The sequence below is a fragment of the Tamandua tetradactyla genome, chromosome 18 (assembly GCF_023851605.1).
Source record: "Tamandua tetradactyla isolate mTamTet1 chromosome 18, mTamTet1.pri, whole genome shotgun sequence".
Taxonomy (NCBI): domain Eukaryota; kingdom Metazoa; phylum Chordata; class Mammalia; order Pilosa; family Myrmecophagidae; genus Tamandua; species Tamandua tetradactyla.
The window spans coordinates 67,155,102-67,176,418 of record NC_135344.1 but is presented as its reverse complement, the minus strand read 5'-3'; the positions used below and the strand labels follow the sequence as shown (position 1 = coordinate 67,176,418).

Below are 21,317 nucleotides of genomic sequence, written 5' to 3'. Positions count from 1 at the left end.
TTTATTATCTTGAATAAGACATTCTTCTGTCATTAAAGTTTTACCGTCAGAAAGGTTGACATGGTCTAGGTTTCTGCTATTAAATGCAAGATGAGTGGCATATGCCTCTTTTAACAGGCTAACACCACTTTCATTTCCTTCTTGCTGTATTTCATTTGTGCTTATACTTCGAGTGAAACAAATAATGGCATATTCTTAACCCAAATTATAGGTTCCCAACACTAAATTTTGATATGGTGCTTCCCTCTATACATAGAAGCTGGCCTCCTTTTTATTTTTACTTTTGTTTTTATTTTTTTTTGTCCTCGACATAAGCATTTTGGGAAATTGAAATTGCTGAAAAGTATTCATATAGAATAATCTTCTTTCTTTTCATCCGGTTGAGTTTAGTGGATAGATAAATAGTTGCAGTGTGGTGAAGTAGAAAGTGCACTGAGAGAGGAGATCTGAATTCTAGCCTAATTCTGGCATTTATTAACTATTTAAACATTGTAGTATACATTCTGGGGATCAGTGTTTTCATTAGTACATGAAGGGAAGTGTCAAATGAATAGAAGTTCATGTAGCAAAAAAAGGAACTGAATTTGAGAAACTGATTGATTAAAGTTTCTTTGTTGACAGACATCCCAGAAACTGTAAGAGGCTAATATGTATTGCACCTCTTTATGAGAGCGATACAATGTAGAGCAGTTCCCAAACCTATAAACTTGCAACTTATTAAATTCCCCTTTCTAAAGGCCGTTCCAATTCTGGTATATCGCATTCTGGCAGCTGGCAAACTAGAACACCCACTAAATAGTGAGTCAGGACTTGAACCTAGGTTTACCTGATTCCAAAATCTATACTACATTCAAGACACCATACTCCCTCTCGATAAATGCAAAACTACCTGGGTAGAAATTGTAAAATTGTTCTTTCGTTAATTGTAAATGTACCACACTAATGCAAAGTGTTACAGGATGGTCTATAGGAGCTTATATAATGCATGATTTTTCTGTAATCATACAACTTCTAATGAAAACATTACACTAAATCAAAGAAACCAGCACAAAAGGACACATATTGTCTGTTTCCATTATTATGAAATGTCCGGAATAGGCAAATCCTTACAGACAGAAAGTAGATTAGTGGATGCCAGGAGCTGGAAGAAATTCTGGGAGTGACTGCTCATGGATATGGAGTTTCTTTTGGGGTGACAAAAATGTTTTGGAATTAGAAAGTGGATAATGGTCATCCAACTCTGTGAGTATACTAAAGCCCCTGAATTGTACATTATAAAAGGGTAAACTTTATGGATACATAAATGTATCTCAATAAAGCTATTTTTAAACAAAAAAAAATCTACCTGGGTACGAATTACATGGTGGGAAAATATTCTATTTTCTTCTGAATCCCTTTTGTACTGTACTGTACTGTACAGATGTACTGTATGGAGAGGATTTAAGCATTAGCTGACATTTATTGAGGGCTTATTATAGGCCAAGCTCTTGTTTTAAAGATTCCTTAAATGAGATGTCTGTATTGAAAGATCATTTCTGTAGATGAACATTTCAGAATTCTAAAACATATCATTACTAATGATTTTTGTCACAGTTCCATCTTTTTCAGGGTTATGGATATTTAATTGAGTTTTTATTTCCTGTTCCTAACTGTTGTATGTCTCATATTGAAGTCAAATATCATGTGATTAGAATAAAAAGACAGGGTTGTTCTAAAACGGATGAAGCCTTTTGTAAAAAATTTTCTTTAAATGTTTTGAGCTCCCCCACCCTGGAGGTTGATACACAAGAACAATTAAAAGCATGCAAATATCAGATTGCATCAGACTCCTTTTGCTTTGCACGCACGATAATAGCCCAACTGATTGGTTTACTCCATCTGGCTAGTCATGGCCGACATGAGCTAGAGAGTAGGGTTTCCTCCAACTCTGGTTACACATTCAAAAAGATGTCCTGGACCGTCCCCATTCTGAATCCCTTCAGAAATACTCTTACAAAAGCACCATAAATAAAAGTAACTAAGGACCAGAGCATTCCATTCTAGGAGTATTGATTTAGGGTCTCAAAGCTATTGATCTAACACACTATTAATTATCTACTTTTAAGGAAGATGAATAGCATCATCTCTACTTAATAAAGAATGCGGCACCACCCTGTGCTAGCTGTTCTGAAAGCACTGCTTTTCAACCCTATGGTGGTAATCAATTAGTATTGACAGAAATCCATTTAGTGCTTCAAAGACAACATTATTTTTAATTAAATAGAACGCAATAGAAGATAATAAAAAAAGAAAATAGAGTGTGTGGCATACAGTAAGGTTAAGTGTTGTTTCGTAAAACCTTTCTTTCCATTTGTATATGTGCAAATACTGGTTTCCAAACTAAGATGGATTTCTTACTGTGAGGCATTGTCAAAAACTGCTTAAAAGACACTGCTTTTGAGAGAATGAGAGAGAAAGAAAAGAAAAGCCTTACTCTCAAGAAGCTTGCAGTCTTGCTGGGAGGATTAAGCTAATGGAATGTACAGCAGAACCCTTTGTACAAGCAGCTAATTATGAAGAGGTAAAACTCAATGCTGGTGAATTAGCCTCCCAGGAACCAATGGGATGGTCAGTCTGGCCTTCCTGTTTGTCTCGGCTTCTGAGGCAACACCCCTCACTGATCCTTCTCACACTGCCTTGCTCATTATTCCTTTTCTACTGTGCTGGTCTGAATCTGTGGTGGACCCCAGAAAAGCAGTGCCCTTTGATCCTCATTCAGTATTGCTGGGTGGGAGCATTTTGATTGTTTCTATGAAGATATGACCCACCCAATTATGGGTGGTGACTTTTGATTGGATGATTTCCATGGAGGTGTCTCTCCACCCACTGAAGGTGGAGTTGCTTGCTGGAATCCTTTAAAAGAGGAAACATTTTGGAGAGAGGCCCTTTTTGGTAGAGCCATGTGAAAGCCAGCAGACACCACCATGTTCGCCACGTGCCCTTCCAGCTGAGAAAGAAACGTTGAACATCATTGGCCTTCTTGAATCAAGGTATCTTTCCCCGGATGCCTTAAATTGGACATTTCTATAGACTTGTTTTAACTGGGACATTTTCTCAGCCTTAGAACTGTAAACTACCAACTTATTAAATTCCCCTTGTTAAAAGCCATTCCTTTTCTGGTATGTTGCATTCTGGCAGCTAGCAAACTAGAACATCTACCATCTCTTCAGGTTGGAGCATGCTGGATGAACTCGGGCCTTGAACAACTTCTCTCTTCTGTCCACACTCATTCTGTAGGTCATTTCATTCATTCTCATAGCTTTAAATGCCGTGGGTATACCCAAATTTATTTTCCCAGCCCAGCTAGCCTGAATTCCCAGATTTCCATATGTGGCTCCCTGTTCAACATCTCTGCATGAATGTCACATAAGCATCTCAAACTTAATCTTCTTAATCAAACTTCTAATCTTGGTCCCAAAATCGTTCCTGCTTTTGCCTTCCCCATCTCAGCTGTTACAAAGGCCAAAAACCCTAGAGTCATCTTCAACCCCTTTCTTTATCTCAGTCCCCATGTCCAAATCATGGGCCTCACCTTGGCCCCACCTCCACTGCCACCCCCTATATCTTCACCCTAACTCTTGCCTGGAATAATGCATTAGCCTAACTGGTCTTTTTGATTCTACACTTGATCCCATTTAGTCAGTCTTAACAACCTAACTGATCCTTTTAAACCAGATGATGTCATTTCTCTCATCAAAGCCTCCAGTGAATTTCCATCTCACCCAGAATAAAAGCCGTACTCCTTACAATGACCTGCCAAGCCCATGTGATGGGGACCCCACCCACCCACTATCATTCTGCCCTCCCTTTCCATTCCCTCTCACCCCACTTCAGTGTTGTGCCTTACACGTTGAATGTAGCAGGCATGCTTTCATCTCAGGATCTTGTCACACACTCTTCTTTCAGCTTGAACACCTTCCCGCCAGACCTCAGGGCTGACTCCCCTACCCAACTCAGTCTTTTCCAGAGGTCACCTTCTCTGTGAGGCCTCCAATGACCACACTGTTTAATTTTTTTTACTCTTTTATTTTCTTTATTTATTGATTGATTGATGGATGGGTGGGTGGATGGATGTATTTATTTTGGCATGGGCAGGCACAGGGAAACAAACCCGGGTCTCCGGCATGGCAGGTGAGAATTCTACCTGCTGAGCCACCGTCACACTGCCTTGACCACACTACTGAACATTGCAAATTCTCCCATCCCCTTGCACGTTTCTGCTTCCCTTCTTCACTGCTTTTTTTTTCTCAGTATTACACGTTACCATCCAATATACATTTTATTTACTTTGTTAATGTCTGTCTCCCCGCTCCCCATAAGGGCAGGGATTTTTTTTTCTATCTGTACACTGCTATATCCAGTACCTAAGGCAGCACCTATTTCATAATATCTTCTCAATAAAATACCTGTTGAATAAATGAATGAGCAAATGGATTAATCAATGCTTTTAGAGCATTTTGAGTAAATTTACAGAAGAAATGGTAGAGTTGTGTTCCAGTACCCATATTTCTTGAAGATAATTGTATAATGATATAGCTTTTGCAGTGTTAACAGTATGATTGTAAAAACCCTGTGTCTGATGCTCCTTTTTTCTGCGGTATGGACAGATGAGTAAAAAAATATGGATAAAAATAAATAAATAATGGGGGAACAAAGGTTAAGATAAATTGAGTAGATTGAAATACTAGTGGTCAATGAGAGGGAGAAGTAAGGGGTATAGTATGTTTGAGTTTTTTCTTTTCTCTTATTTATTTCTTTTGCTGGAGAGATACAAATGTCAAAAAAAAAATGATCGTGATGGTGAATATATAACTATGTGATGATACTGTGAGCCACTGATTGCACACCATGTATAGAATGTTTGTATGTTTTTTGTTGTTTACAGTAAGAATATATGTATATAATAAAAATAAAGCACATAAAAGAAAAGAAATGGTACTTAACTCCAACTCCCCCACTAAATGACCAGTTAAAGTGAAGGAAGAGAATGCAGTAATGTTTGCTCTTAGAAAGACTCTCACCTCAAAACTCTATAATGAATATTCCAGTTGGGACATCCTTTCAATGGGGCTTGAGCTAGCTTGGAAACACTGAGTACATTATACTCATCTATACTCATGCTTATGGAGTCACTCCTATTAGTTATAGACATCCTACTACCTAGAAGAAGTGGGTTGAAACACAGGCTTTAAGTGCAAATCCTCAAGAGGAGCCATGTCTACATGATGATTATTGATATACAGTGTTCTGTATCGCACATGTGCATACGAATACCTGAAATATTATTTAGTTCCTCGCAGATGTAAAAAACTACATTCATGTAGTTTGAAAGCTGATGGCTTCATTAAATTAGACTGGATGGGATTCTTAAAGGAAAGCATCTATATTGAATGCATTTGAATCAATATACTTTTAGATGTAATGAATGTAACTTGGGGAAAAAAGTCCTGAAGGCACCGAGATGCATTAGTAAGCAGATAACAGTGATGAAAAGCAGGAAATTTTGAGTTCTAGCTTCACTTATTTCTATTTATTTTTCTTCCTAGATGCAAAATAGCTGTTATTAACTCATACTTATAATAATGTATAGCCTCATTTGAGAAACTTACTATTCTAAAATTAATGATAGAGAAATAAAATAAATATTTACCAAAGTTGATTTCATAATTCATAATTTTTAAACTGTTTTAATACCTGAGATGACTGACTTCATATTTTTATAGAGTCTGAAATAGCTGTACCATTTATTCATGATAAGATTATCAGGCTTTAAGTTCTATGGAAATAACTCTGTACGTATAAACCTTTGAAAGGTCATCGGGGTTTATATAGCACCCAACAGATGTGTTGAGAGAGTTCTAAGCGTTTAGCCAAAATGAAAGTTTAGTTTTAATGAATGTTTCTACATCTGGATTTCTCTCAACCTCACGAAGAGACTCCCTGACCTCTTGTCAAATATCTTTGCTTTTGAACACCAGATACAGAATTCTAGATCGCTTAGGGAATTCCATTTTTTGAACTAGGAATTATAGCCATCAACTACGTGGGATGTGTTGGACACACACCAGCTGACTACAGTGATAATGAGAACTATGATGGCTCACCAAGCCATCCCAGCAAACAAAGAAGCCTACAATATGCCAATCAGACATATAAATATGAAGAGCTACAATAAAAACCAAGACAGGGTTGAATATTAGCTTATCTCCTACATAGTTGAAATCAGTATATTACCATTGACATAAACTCTATTGTGTTTGTCTTGCAATCCTTTAGGATGTTTTTATTCTTCCTTATAGGTCCCTAAAACTTGTTTCCAACTATAACTACTGGGTGATGAGCGTCCTGTGCCCTTTAATTTGAGGTCTTTTAGTTCTTCCAAGCATCTAACACACATTACTTGTTTTATAAAAATTTTCAAAATGTTATAGCATGCTATCTCCCAGCAACTTCATGCTTGAGTTTTATGTTTAATGGACAATTACTAAGTCTTGAAACTCTTAAACACAGCAACATGGTATGATAGGGCAAAGAAATTTGAATGAAACTAGCTGGCTTTCAGTTCTGTCATTAGTTGTAAATTTTAGTGTAAGTTATTTAATACCCTAAATCTCAATTTTCACATCTTTGCAATGAATTACTAACAAGTTTTGTTTTAAGTGAAATAATGTATGTGGATGAGGGATTAATTATAGAATGGCTGCCAGCAGATCCTGCGGCTACTTGCTTCCTGCAGGAGTACATTGTTTGACTCAGCAATCCATGGAGAGGTTCAGAGATCTTACTCACTGAACTGGTGTAGGTCACATGCTCAGCCCAGAACTGAGCAGTGACACTGGGGGAAAGCGAGGTGTTGATTGGCTGAGTCTCTGAAGACTTGCAGAAAAACTTTTCCCCAAAGCAAAGTCAGGGAGTTGTGACTTCAAGAACGGGAAGTGCAAGGTGAGTAGCAAAACCACAGTCAGAATGCAGGGTGGATAAGTAATGAATTCCAGTACTGTCCCCGTCCTCACTTACTGGAGTCTAGTACTTATTATTATCTAGTTACTATTTCTTGATATGTCATGAGAGCAACAGATACTGCCCCATTGGATGCCTGCAGTCGTCCCAGTAACACTCACTTCCCACCATTGCCAAAAGGCCCGTGGGTTCCTCCCCTCCTGAGGGTCGCAACCCTGCCCCTATATTTTTCCCATGGTGCCATTTCTCAGTGGAACCCACACATTTCACGCACACACATTCAACCACTTAAGAAAACAATGTTACGGTAGGGGAGAGGATTTATAGGAATGAACTATAAACCCTGCAGGTAATTCAGAGGTGCCGAGACTTAATATTCAACTCAGCTTGACATGGTTTAAAGCTGTTTTTACTGTTTTACTTCATCCATCCCTCGTATGAGTCTGATCCACTTTAAACTTGTAAACCCCTGTGAGACCGGAGACTGTGCTTTGTGAACTGCTCTTAGTTTACACAGCACCTGCTAAGGTAATAGATGGAGACCTGTGAACGTTGTGAGTGTGAATAATTCCACAGGGTCCCACCGAGCCGATCACCATTGCATATTACTGTCTACAAAATTATATTCTTTTACGGGCATTTAAAAATGTTATTTGGAAGGAGGTGGGGTGAAAAGTACAAGCCTTATTTTTAGAGACCATTATTTACACTTATCCCTAAAAGGTAATCTGAAGCAAATTAAGTATTATACCTGCTTTGGTCTTCAAGGGGAGTTGGACAGATTGCCACGGAAATCTTCTCCTGACTGGAAAATGACAATCACGCTGGACATCTACACAATCCTTGTAATTTTCCTATTCTTGCTCTTTTTTTCTATTTCTGCCATGAGAAGAGTAAGCTTAAAAGTCTAAATGAACATGGATGTCAAGTCACATTTGTCAGGTGGGAAACTGTATGGAGCAGAAAAGGAGTTCCTCCAGCTGCAAGGAGCTGCAGAGGAGAGGAGGGCATAGGGAATCTGAGAGCTCCCCGCATCTGCTCAGAAGGTAGAGACGTTAAAGCTATTTCTGTAAGAACTTGGAAGGGAACTTAAATCTAGGGTGAAGGCTGCAGTCAAATGCCAAAAAAGACCCCAGACTTGTGACTGTCCAACAAGTTTTCTAATTCCCTCAAAACTGTCCAGTTTGTTAAACAGTAACTGAAAATCACAGCTGGTCAGGGCACCACTAATCTGTGAAATTACAGGTGCTGTTTTATTTCACAGTTAGCTTAACTATTTATTATTTTAAACCCTCTTCTAGCTGTGGTAGCACATTAGTGACAAGATAAAATTTCTCCTTCTTTCAGTAGAAATATTTTATGAAAACAGTGCTGTTAAGTGGGATCACGCACTCCATTCTTTTTTTTTTTTTTTTTTATGTTATTCATTTGTTCCATCAACCTACATCCATCAGAGACAGGGTGAAATTCTTAAGAGCTTTGGTGTCAGATATTTGCTACCTCTTCCTACTTATTATGACCTTGGGCAAGTCATTTCACCTTTTTGGATCCTTTTTGCAGCAACAAAACAAATAATAATGTCTATTTTCTAGGATGACTGTAAGGATTGAAATAAAGCAACACCAGTGTAGGTCCTCGCCCTTCGAGAATGTTCCATAAATGTCAGATCCCTGGCTGTCCTCCCATAAATACAAGATTTCTTATTATGATATAACCTTCCTCATCAAGTCCAGGAAAAGTCAAGTAGGTCAGCCCCCCTCACATAGCCTTGGTCAAACACTCCCATTTAATTTACTTGGTTGGTTTCATTTAAATGTCCTGTACTTCGGAAGAAATTAACAACTTGTAAATATAAACCTATTAGTGACACCTAACATCTTTTTTTATTAACAGTTTCAAACTTACAAGATAATTACAAAAATAATACAAACCCATATAAAAAAATCTCCAACACACCCCTCCCCAGCATGCCCAGAGTCTCTAATTTTAACTTGTCACATTTGCTGTATCAATTCTGTCTATACTTATGTCCATTTATCAGTCCATTTCCTGAACACTTGAGTATAGTTTGTATATATCATGTTCCTTGAACATTTGATGCTGTCATGTACGTTTTCTAAGAATAATATTCACTTACGTAACCACCTTAAGTGCAGTTTATCAAATTCAAAAAGTCAACATTGGTATAAAACTTACAGTCTATATTACACTGTTTTCATATGTCCCAATAACATTCCTTTGAGCCTTTTCTCCTTCCTTGCTAGAGCCCATCCAGAACCATGTATTGCATTTAATTGTCATTGTCTCTTTAGTTGCTCTTTTATTTTTAAGTTGTGGGGACATATATACATTTTCCTGTCTCAGCCTCTCCCAAGCCTAATGGAATTAATCACATTCAAAATATGAAAGTACCATCATGACCTTCTATTACTAAATCTTTCCGTTCTTACCCAGAAGAAACCATTCACCTAATATGGATTAACTCCCCAATCCTCCCTTTCCCCCATGCCTCTAGGGTCTTGCACATTCTCTATAAGCCTCTGTGAGCTTGCATGTTCTCCAATATTTACTTTGTAGTTACCATGGAGCTTAAATCCAACGTCCTAAATCTATAACAATATCAGATACTTTGGTAGAAATTAGCTTCAATAGTATATACACGCTGTGTTCCCGTACCCCTCCATGGCCCCCCCTTTATGCAGTTCCTGTCACAGTTTACATGTTAATACACCATGAGTCCCAAACTACTGCTGTATCATAAGTTTTGTTTGCCTTTTAGATCCTGTAGGGAGTAAAAAGTGGAGTTACAGACCAAAAACACAACTGTCCTGGCATTTATATTTACCCATGTAATTATCCTCACCATATAAATACATCTTTATTTCCTCACATGGCTTAAATCAATTGTCCTTACTTTTCAACCTACAGAACTCTCATTATCAACTCCTATAGGGCCAGTCTAGTAGTGGCAAGCTCCCTCAGCTTTTGTTTATCTGGGAATGTCTTAATCTTGCTCTCATTTTTGAAAGGCAGTTTTTGCTGGGTATAAAATTCTTGCTTTCAATACTTTAAATATGTCATCCTACTGCCTTTCTGCCTCCATGATTTCTAATGAGAAATCAGCACTTAATCTTGCTGAGACTCCCTTGTAAGTGACATGTTAATTCTCTCTTACAGCTTTCAGCATTCTCTTTTTAACTTTGACATTTGACACTTGGATTATAATATGTCACAGTGTGCCTCTATTGAGGTTTATTGCATTGGGAGTTTGTTGAGCATCTAAGATGTGTATATTTCTATTTTTGATTAAATATGGGACACGTTCAGGCATTATTTCTTCAACTATTCTCTCTGTCCCTTTCTCTCCTTCATCTACTTCTGAGATTCTCACAATCCATTTATCGATACAATTGACGGTGTCCGACAGCCTCCTCAGACTCTTCATTCTTTATTCTTTCTTTCTTCTTTCTGCTCTTCAGACTGTATGATTTCCATTGTCTTATCTTTGAGTTCATGGATTCTTTCTTCTGCCAGCTCAATCTGCTGTTGAACCCTTCTAGGGAGTTTTTAATTTCTGTTACTGGGTCTTAAATTCAGTTTGGTTCTTTTACATAATTTCCATCTCTGTATCAATATTTTCATTGTGTTCATTTATTGCTTTCCTGATTTCCTTTAGTTCTTTGTCCATGTTTTCCTTTAGCTGTTGAGGTATATTTAAATCTTTGTCTGGTAATATCCCAGGGCTGGTCCTTCTCATTAATGGCTTCTAATGCTTTAATTTTACTCTTTGCCTGAGTCATTGCTGCCTGTTGCTTTGTATGTTTTGTAATCTTTTGTTCAAAACTGAGCACTTAATATTTTAATGCATCATCACTGGAATTTAGACTCTGAGGTGTCTGTTCCTTAAGCTTGTCTCCAACTAGTTTATGACAGAGTTTTTCTTGACTACCAGAAGCTAACAACAACAACAGAAAGAGCATCTTTCCCAGTCTTTGCAGATTAATCTGTGCAAATCCTCTTTTTCGGGGTTTACCTATATAATGATTTTGGAGAACTCCAGGCCAAAACACATGGGCTCCCTGAATCCTTCCTGGGCATTCGTATTTTCTTGCATGATCCTTGGAATTCCTCCATTTACATGGATACAAATGTCCTCTCTTCCCTAGGAAAAAGTTTCCTCATGGTGCTGGGCACTGCTCTGCCTGTCCCACAACCAGCAATCCCTTGCCCAGGCAATGTGACCTGACTGCTTTCCCACAGCATTCTGTGGGGAAGCTCTGTAAACTGTCTGCATGAAGGTGGCAGTTACCTCAGGACACCACCCAATAGATTGAGCCAGACGTACATGCCCCACTTTGTGCATGAGGGTTACTCTGCTCTCTTCAGTACTGGGACAAGAGAGCCACACTGGGGGCTCAGGCCAGCTCTATGCTGAGCCAGTGAGGGATGGGGAATAAGCCAGCCAGAACACCACAAGATCCCACTGCTTTTAAATGGTTTTTCCTTGATTTTGTGTACACCATCTGACTGCAGGCCTGATAATTATTTTCTGGAGCTTTGTGAAACACCTTTCTGCCAGTTCCTGCTGGTTGTTCAAAGCTTCTTTGGGAAGACCAAGCACTGAAGCTTCTCACTCTGCTGTCTTCATCCGCTACTGAACTTTTTAATCACTGGTCTTCCATGCTGTATGGTTTTTATTTCCTTATAATCAAACAAATGCCTAAATTATTTCTCCTGGCATCCTGATTCTTGATAAATATAACTTTGCTTTTAAAGTTCCACCTCAGGTTTCATTTACACCTGTCTTTCTCCTGACTCTGTAATCCACAGTCCCCACTCTCTGCTCACAGAATTTCACTGACCTGCTCTTATGGAATTTCACTGGCATCATCTCCTATGAGCTAGACAGAGCAGAGCCTTCATGCAACCCAGAACTCCCCTGATGCCCAACGACCAGCTCTGGCAGTCCTCCTATATCTGGAATACGTAAATCTAGGGACAAGGTTTTTAAAAGAATATTCTCCAAATGCAAAAATAATCCCCATGAAAATTTTTTTCTTTAAAATTTCTGCTTTGGAAACCAAAAAGATGCATTTCAGATTAGCTTATTCTAACTAAAAAATGATAGAGGGAGAAAGTGTATTAGGAATTTAATTTTTTGCTTAATATATTTCCATTATTTCTTCCCACTGTATCCTCAGTGAGTTTTGAAAACAGGTGTCAGAGCCTTCTTGGAAATTCATTTCATCACCTGTGTGCTCAGCAATGTGCTGGCTGCTGTGAACAGTGTAGAACCTGCATAAACAGACTTCTACTGAGCACTCCTGTAATCCACACAGAACTCTGTGGGGTTGGAGACAGATAAGGAAACTGAGGCACAGAGACATTAACTGACTTGCCCAAGAGCTAGTAACCAGCATGTGGAAATTTAAACCTAAATTGTCTAATTGCAGAACCCAACCTTTTTCAGCAGCACTGCTCCCTCTGGTTTCAGTGAACTTGCAGAATCATTAGAGAGATGAAATGAAGATATATGAAACAAGCAAGGTGTATCAAACACCATTTTATGATTACACAAATAAGGACTTAGCCTGATCATGTAGATCAGAGGTTGGCAGACTTTCGCTGTGGGCCATACAGTCTCTATCCCCACTAGCCAACTCTACCCTTATATCTTGAAACCAGCTATATATGGCACCTAATGAATTGGCATAGCTGTGTGTCAATAAAGCTTTATTTATAAAAACATATGGTGGGATGGATTTAGTCTGTGAGCCATCATTTGCTGATCCCTACGTAGATGATTCATGCTATAGATTTCAGAAAAGGGGAGCATCAATTTAGACTGGAGCAGTTGGCGAGAGCTTTAGGAGAGCTGGATTCAGCCTTGAAGGAAAACTTGAAATTGACTCACAAGCTCTCACATGGTCTGGACCCCACCCCCCTCTAGTTTCCCTCATCCACTGGCTCTATACTCTGTAGCCACATTGGCTTTCTTTCCTTAATGCTTTGGAAAAGCTTATTCTTAGTCTAGGGACTTCACACTGCCTGTTCCTTCTGCCCGAAAGCCCTTCCCCCATACTGTGCCCGGATGATTCTTTGGCCATTCAGAGCCCCTTTCAAATACCACCTCTTCAGAGAGGCCTTCTAAACAGCAGCACTCCCTGCCCCAAGACGCTCGTCACTTTGGCCCACTTTATTTTCCTCATAGGATTTAGGCTTCCTGAAATTATCTTGTTCAGTTATTGGTGTACGTGTCCACTATTCATCTTTCTACGCTCTCCTTCTGGAATGTGTGAGAACTAGGACCACGGAATATAGGTCCTAGTTTGGGTTGTTCTCCACAGTGTATCCCCAGCACCCAGACCGTGGCTGGCAAATAATCAAAAATACTTGCAGAACTAAAGGAAGGAAACAGCTACAAAGGGAAGGTGGAGAAAAGAAGGATACTTAAAGCGAAATGTAAGCAAGCCCCACTAGGTGATGGTTGATTTTATCCCATTCTGTGACTGAAGAGGTTACAGCCTTCGTTAGAATGGCCATCATCCAGTGCCCATGGCAGTGCTTCAGTTAAGAAAACATCCTCACTGGAGTAAGAGGATGATACCTTGATCAGGGGTAAGTCTTCTGTACTTAGGAATGGTGGCTTATGGTTCTGTTATAGACTGACTTTAGACCTGAAAAGAAAAAAAGGCCACACTAATCCTCATGTTATTCTATAAAAAATAAAGCTCTCTATTGGAGCAACTAAGCATAAGCATTAGAAAGCCAATAACCCCTTTTTTTCTCTTGTCCATAGCTATTGTTAAACCTAAACTTTTTTTAGATTGCTTCTCTTACTTTTTTTAACATATGTGAGTCCTCTGAATTCCTAAGCTGGTGTAGATCTGCAGCACATCAGACTGGACCAGGGACGAGTGGCCAGCCTGCTTTTCTATCTGCTCCAGTAGCCCTTCCTTACCAAGACACCCAGTGCCTTGAATAGCTGTGACCAGGCATACCGAAGGCTCTCTCAGATAGCTACGAATTTAGCCTTTTCTTTAGATTTCTCTAAATCTTTTCTCTTTGCCACCAAAGCAGAGCTAAGGCAACCTTTGACTAGCCTACAATAGCAGCTGCAGCCACGTGCTTGTCCTTTCTTTCCAATCAAAAGGGAGTAATATTTCACTCTTTGGGCCCTTTACAAACTGGTATGCTTTCCTTGAAAATTATGCACCTGAGCACCGACTCCCTCTTTGCTTTCGATTTTAAGAAACTCAAAATAAAAACCGTGACTCAATTACAGCACCTTTGCTGGCCCTTAGGTTACAGCGACAGTGTTCTTCAAGGTTCTGATTTTCTGTTTCTTTACATTGTACCTAGGACTTATTTCTGTAGTATGCTATATGTACTCTTTTGTAGGCTTTACTTAGGTGTATGACTAATGTATGAATTTTCAAATTTCATTCCAATGGAAGTCACTCTTTCCATACAATTTCTTAGGTGCTAACATTTGAAATGCACGTTTAAAAGGTATACAGACTAAATACTTCTCCTCTGGTTCCCTTAGCAACATTTGCAGCCTACTTCTAATACGAGCCCAAGCTTCTACCACACACTATCATTGGAAAAAACACCTCAACCGAAATTTGCCATGTTTTGTTTCATAAGTAAGCGTATCATTCGTCTCCGACATATCCCAAAAAGCAAAGCTTATGAATTGGGCTCCAATAGTGACAGATGACCAGTGCTGTATGTTTAGATGACCCTCAGCGATAATAAGTTCATTTTTTAAAATGTAATTGCTAAGCCAATAATGAGGTTCCAAACATGATCGTGTCTATGCAGTGACAGTGAGTCATCCACCAATTTAAGGAAAACAAGACTGATCTCAACATTTATAAAAATTCCCTAAGAACTCTCCGTTGTTGCTGTGGTGATTTTGCTGATTTTAGCTAGGTTAAACCTCTAGGTTGTTACTAGGATAGTTGATAAATGACAAGTCTCTCAAATGAATGGATTACAAAACCATCATGGGATTGTGATTGCTCAGTTCTGGAGATGCCAGGAAGAATGTTCTAGAAAGAGAGGCAAAATCAAATAGCAGTGAACAGCACAGCCTCCAGAGCTGCCAGGTTGAAACTCTGGCTCTGCTCCTCACTAGCCGTGGCTTTGGATGAGTTCCATAGCCTCAGTTTCCTCATTTGTAAAATGGAATAATACTACTACTACCCTACGCTGTGTGGATCAAGTGAGTTAATTTTGCAAAGCATTTATAATAGACTGGCTCAGAGAAAGTACAATTTAAGAATTTGTTAAATAAGAGATGCCTGCAATGTAGTAACACTTAATTGAACTTTCCTGGGTACTTTTCAGAATCAGAACCTACAAATCAGTGTTTTCAGGCCCATGGAGGGTGGTAACTCTTCACATCCATTATGTTAGATGTAGGCTCTCAGATTATACAGCTACATTCATAATTTAGGGAGGAAGTAACAGTGGTTTTGGTAGAACATCTATTCTCACTTATTAGAACTGATAATGTGTAGAAATCTATGGCTAAATATGTGTATGTATTATTTAGACAGTTTCTTAATAATTTAGATTTAAAATTCAATTCAGGTGTTACTAATCATACAATTTAGTTTAATTCAAAACTCTCATCTTTGGAGTTAAACCAAATGCCTTCAATCCCAGCGCTACCATCTCCTGGCTGTGTGTATCTGGCAAGTTACTTAAACACTCTGAGCTCCTCCTGCTCGACTGAGAAATACAGAGAAAAAATGGTCACCTCAAAGGTTGTTAGTTTGGTGAAATAAGATCCTGTAAACAGGTGGCTTAACATAATTAAATGTTAAGTGAAATACTGTATTATTTTAGCAGATAAGCAGGAAATAGGTACCATCAAAATATTAAGTACCTTTTTAATTCCTCATTACAAACTCGGCCAGTTCCAGGAGCCCCTCCTGAATGCCCCTTCCCCCATCGCCATAACTGATAAGTCCTCTTTCTGGGGTCTTCTTGGTGAATATTCCATTTATGGCACCAAATCTTAAACTTGCTACATGTTGATATGGAACTGTACCAAAATAGATTTGTGCTTGTCTTCTCATCTAATTATAAACATCTTGAGGGCAAGAACCAGCCTCCCTTCCTAATGAAGCCTTTGTGCAGTGTTTTGTGCCCTATGGGCTGTTTGTTAATTCCTGGAATATAAAAACAGTGGTCACTGAGCCGAGCCTGGACCCAGCATCATGGGATTGAGAAAGCCTTCTTGACCAAAAGAGGGAAGAGCGAAATGAAACAAGATAAAGTTTCAGTGGCTGAGAGATTTCAAACAGAGTCGAGAGGTTATCCTGGAGATTACGCTTATGCACTATATAGATATCCCTTTCTAGTTTGTGGTGTATTGGAGTGGCTGGAAGTACCTGAAACTGTTGAGCTGTGTTCCAGTAGCCTTGATTCTTGAAGACAACTGTATAATATTATCACTTTTACAATGTGACCGTGTGATCGTGAAAACCTTGGGTCTGATGCTCCTTTTTATTCAAGGTATGGACAGATGAGTTAAAAATGGATTAAAAATAAATAAATAATGGGGAAGATAAGGAGTAAAATAAATTGGGTAGATTGGAATACTAATGGTCAATGAGAGGGAGAGGTAAGGGATATGGTATGTATGAGTTTTTTCTTTTTTCTTATTTCTTTTTCTGGAGTGATGCAAATGTTCTAAAAAATTATCATGGTGATGAATATACAACTATGTGATAATATTGTGAGCCATTGATTATACACCATGTATGGAATATATGTGTGCGAAGATTTGTCAATAAAAATATTTTTTAAAAAAAGTCATCGTTATACATTTTTTTAATCAAAATAGAAGAGGAATGAGATCCTAGATTGAGTTCATGTTGAAATTGAAAGTCTAAAAAGAACTGAAGGGAAAGTCAAGACAACCCTCTAAAACATACTGAGTGCTCTGCTGAACTTAAAGGAAATGTTTGTAGAAAGGGAAAACAGTATGGTGCCAAGAATTGGGGAACTTAGAATACGATCCAGCAGATCAAGACAAAAAGAACAATTCAGACAGGTAGTAAATATAAGTAGAGTAAGCAAAAAGCCAGAAGAGGAGAAAAATCTTAAGAAGTTGGCTATGTGTCAGATGTGTTTGTGTGTGTCAGGAATGTTTGTGTGAGTGTGTAGAGGTCAAGAAGAATAGAGAGAAATCCCATTAACCTTCACGAAGAGATTATTGGAAACCTTTAGAAAGTACTTTAAGTAGATCTATGGGGATTGAATCCAAGTTAAGATTAAGAGGGGTTGAGAAAGGAAGAAGGAAGTGAATGCAGCTGGTATAGACCACGGATTTAGAGAGAAGAGAGACTGAATAGAAGATGGTAGAGATAGAAGGGGCAGGAAGGGCTTAATATAGCACAGAAAACATTCTTGAATTTTAAATGGTGATTGAAATTTTAAATAGAGTGATTGAAAAGCTCAAATTAAACTGCTTTCCTTTCCAGTGGCATTCTTGTCCAGTGGTTTCGCTTTATTATGAGTGTCAAAAAACTGATAAATATAAATGAATCAGAGCCAAATGATTTTAATTTTTCCTAATACTCATAGATTATTTTAAAGATTGAGGCATGGGTGATATGTATTCAAAATATTTTGAACACTATTATTAGGACATGAAAAATAGAAAATAGACTAAGTTTTATGTCAGTGTTAAATTTCTTGAACTTGATAACTACTTCAGATGGTTACATAAGTGACTATCCTTGTTCTTAGGAAAGGTACATGAAAGTATTATGTATTCAAGGACCGTGATGTATATAACTTACTCTCAAATGCTTAGAATATAAATAGATGATAGATAGATGATAGATTTATAGGTGGAAAGAAAGAGAGAGAGACAGAGACAGAGAAAGAGAAGAAGGAAGGGATGGAAGGGAGTACGGGAGTGGCAAAATGTTAAAATTGATTGATCTGGGCACTAGGAATGGAGGTATTTTGGAGTTCTCAGTATGGGTTATGTATATTTTTGCAACTGTCCTTTCCTACATGTTTGAAATCATTTCAAAATAAAAAACTTAAGAAAAAAATATTTTTGAACCGATTATAATAAAACGTTATTATTGAAAAGTTAATGTCTAATGTTTTAGAGGATTGGTTATATTGCCCAAAGCCAGGGTCATACGAAAAGAAGGAAAGAGAGGAAGAAAAAAATGTAAGATTTCATTTTAAAAAATTAACTATGCAATTTATATACAAATAGGTTCCTCAGGATGAATGGACAGGGTACACCCCTCGAGGTAAAGACGACGAGATTCCCTGCCGGAGAATGCGGAGTGGCAGCTATATCAAGGCCATGGGAGATGAAGACAGTGGTGATTCCGACACAAGTCCGAAGCCTTCTCCAAAAGTTGCTGCACGAAGAGAAAGCTATCTTAAGGCTACTCAACCATCTCTTACAGAGCTCACAACACTCAAGTAAGTGATCCTAATGCTATACTCTAAGGGTCCAGGATCAGATTGTAGGACTCTTAGAGAAAGTGAGTCAGAAAGCATCCTATGGATGATACCAGTGATAATATATTGACTGGTCTTCTGATGTGACATTGAGTCTGACTTATGTACCCAGTATCTTAAAAGACAGCACCCAGGTATATTCTGCACAGATCATACACTGAACCACTAACCTCCAAGAGAAAGTTTGAAAATCCAGAATGGCTTCTAAAAAGAAATAAAATGTCTGGCCAATGAGAAGATTCATATACCCCAATTCCTGAACATTTGTTAGGCCACTAAGTCTGCAGGGAAACTCTTCCGTTTTAAAAAAAAGAACCCTGAAATTTTGAGATAATTGAGTAATGAAGTCTGATTATCTTCAAGAAGCTGACAGAATGTGGCCATGCTTGAAAATTGGATGATGATATGTAAAGCTTCTTAATATGTTTTTAACTGAGTGATATGTAAAGGATCTTAATATGTTTTTAACTTCATGAACTCAATACTGTTATAACTTTTGAGACCTTAATAATGATTTGTTGTTTTGAAAAATACTATTCTAAATAGTACTTATCTCCATTTGTGCTATTGGTAGATGGGAAACAGTATTGCAACTGAAACTGAATATTTAAAGCAATGCCTGATTTAATTTTTAATATTAATTATAGAGAGTAAACTAAAACCTGGGAACATATCATCACGTAGATCTAAAAGTAGAATTCCTTTAGGACCTGAAAAACATATTATAGATCATTAGTATTTTGAAAGTGCCTTTAATTCCATATTTTGAGCATGGAATACATATTAATATTCACACATCTACATTACAGTACAATATAAAATATTTAAAAACAGAAGAAGACTAAAGCAGTTGAGTTAAGGGAAACAAACCAGATGGCAAACCAAGAACACAGCTATAGAGCATTGCTGACTGTTCTGTGATGAGTATTGATTCAGATAACAATATACTTTATTTTAAAGAAGTAGAAGGGCGAGTTCCATCATTAATATTTTTTCAAGGGATCACATGGAAGGACTCTAGATTATTTTAAATGAAATTTAATACCAGTGTAAGTAGTAAACCAACCCAAGAAAAGGAATTCTTTTTTCTCTGACTTTTGGTTTCATCCCCTGTCCTTCTTTTCTTTTATTTCTGCCACTAAAGAAAAAAAAATGATCATGGAAATAGAAAGTAGAACCAGATCTTCATTGCACTTTGACACACCTAGCAGAGACTCAGAAAAGTAGATATACCTGACCTGAAAAGAAAACTAGATTTATAATAAAGGCAGTAGGGCAAGGTGGAGCAAAATGAGGTCAGCCAGTGACCCTTTTGGCACATATCTTCTCTGGCCCTTAAAATATCTCTCCACTAGAGATATTAATAGGTACTCACAGTCATGGTATTAATTGGCCTCTTCCAGAGGATGAAATTAGTGTTCAGAATTGTGCCTTGTGTCTGCTTTCCTTATAGCTTCAGAGGTATGGGGAATCCATTCTGAAGTCACTGCAACTCTTCCCTTTTCATTTACCTTTTGCATATTGTATTCCTCAAATTTCCTGAAACCATGTTTTTTACAGCCATCATATAATTATTCTGCTGCTCCGAAGCTTTAAAAGCAAAATGGAGCAAATGCACAGCCAGTAGCTAAGCTGAGGGTAGAGAGGGTCAGATACTTCAGAAAGTGAAACCATTGAGCTGAGCCTGAAAGTTAGGTACTGTTATTTTCTTATTCCAATCCTGTGGAAATTCAAGATGATAACCAATTGACTAGGGGACAGCTGGTAAAAGGAAAAACATGCTCCCTCACTTATGATGGAGTTTCACCAAACCGTTTCCATTGCCCCTTATTTTTTAGCAGACAAGACACTATCTGATCACTTTTCAATAATGTCTTCTCTGTGCTACCATCACAGTCCAACACTTATTTCTCGTACTTCTACTTATCTCCGCTCATTTCTTCTCTACCTCTTTTATGAATCCTGTTTATCCTGACAGTCTACATATTAAGTTTCCCTCATACTTAACTCCATATATGATTATTAGTGATTTCTGGTTTAACTGGCATTTAACAGAGCACCCAAGGGAAAAAGGGCACATCCCTAATGGAAGCAAAAATTCAGATGTGAATGACTCATGATCAATTCTAATTCTGTCTTTTATACTTTGATGATGCTTTGACTGGAGATCATTATTTCTCCAGAAGTTTCAGGCATTCAGGCCCTTATGAGAAAAAAAGATCCCCAAATCCTAGATTTCTAGCTCCCCAAAAAAAGTAAACTATATTTATGTTCCTACTTCTTTGACATTTAAGTCCATTTTTTTCTGCCTTCCTCCTCGGCAATTCACAGCTTTAAGAATGAATCATAGCCTCGAACCAAGATAACTAAAATTAGTCAAGTGAGATTGGGACAACATTTTGTTTGAGGCTTCTGACTTCCATCTTCTCTCAGAAGTGTTGGAGAGAAAGCACTCCTCCTACACTTTCTCATGTTTCTTCTTACTTTTTCTCTTTTCCAAAGGCATTTTGAGGGGTTATTGGGAGGGTAGTTTTCATCAGCTACTCAGTGTTAGCAATTGATTCTTCCGATATAGAGGGTCAATTCAGCACTCTGGGGTCAGGGGCAGCCTTGAGACAATGAAGTGTATCTTTGGGCTGCAAAACTCCTGTAGCTCTACTCTAGGGGCCTATTGTATCTCTCACTTGCTTCTCTTCTTCCACAACTATTAACAAATTCATCTCACCACTAACTTTCCTTCTTCCTTAGTTATTAACTAACAATGAATTTGAAATGACATATCACCTAGGGATATTTGTATTTTCCAA

At 38.1% G+C, this 21,317-nt stretch overlaps 1 protein-coding gene across 15 annotated transcripts in view; it reads left to right on the top strand.

The window, feature by feature from the left end:
• The window catches only part of DLGAP1 (DLG associated protein 1), a 1,070,811-nt gene that overhangs the window by 747,105 nt on the left and 302,389 nt on the right, over positions 1–21,317 (top strand). For all 15 annotated transcript variants that reach the window (XR_013165255.1, XR_013165259.1, XR_013165262.1 and 12 more), the window contains one exon: positions 18,257–18,471. Coding sequence is in view for 2 of the 15 variants with exons in the window: in XM_077135901.1 (XP_076992016.1) it covers positions 18,257–18,471 (215 nt within the window). In the remaining 13 variants the exon portion in view is untranslated. The remainder of the gene's footprint in view (positions 1–18,256; positions 18,472–21,317) is intronic.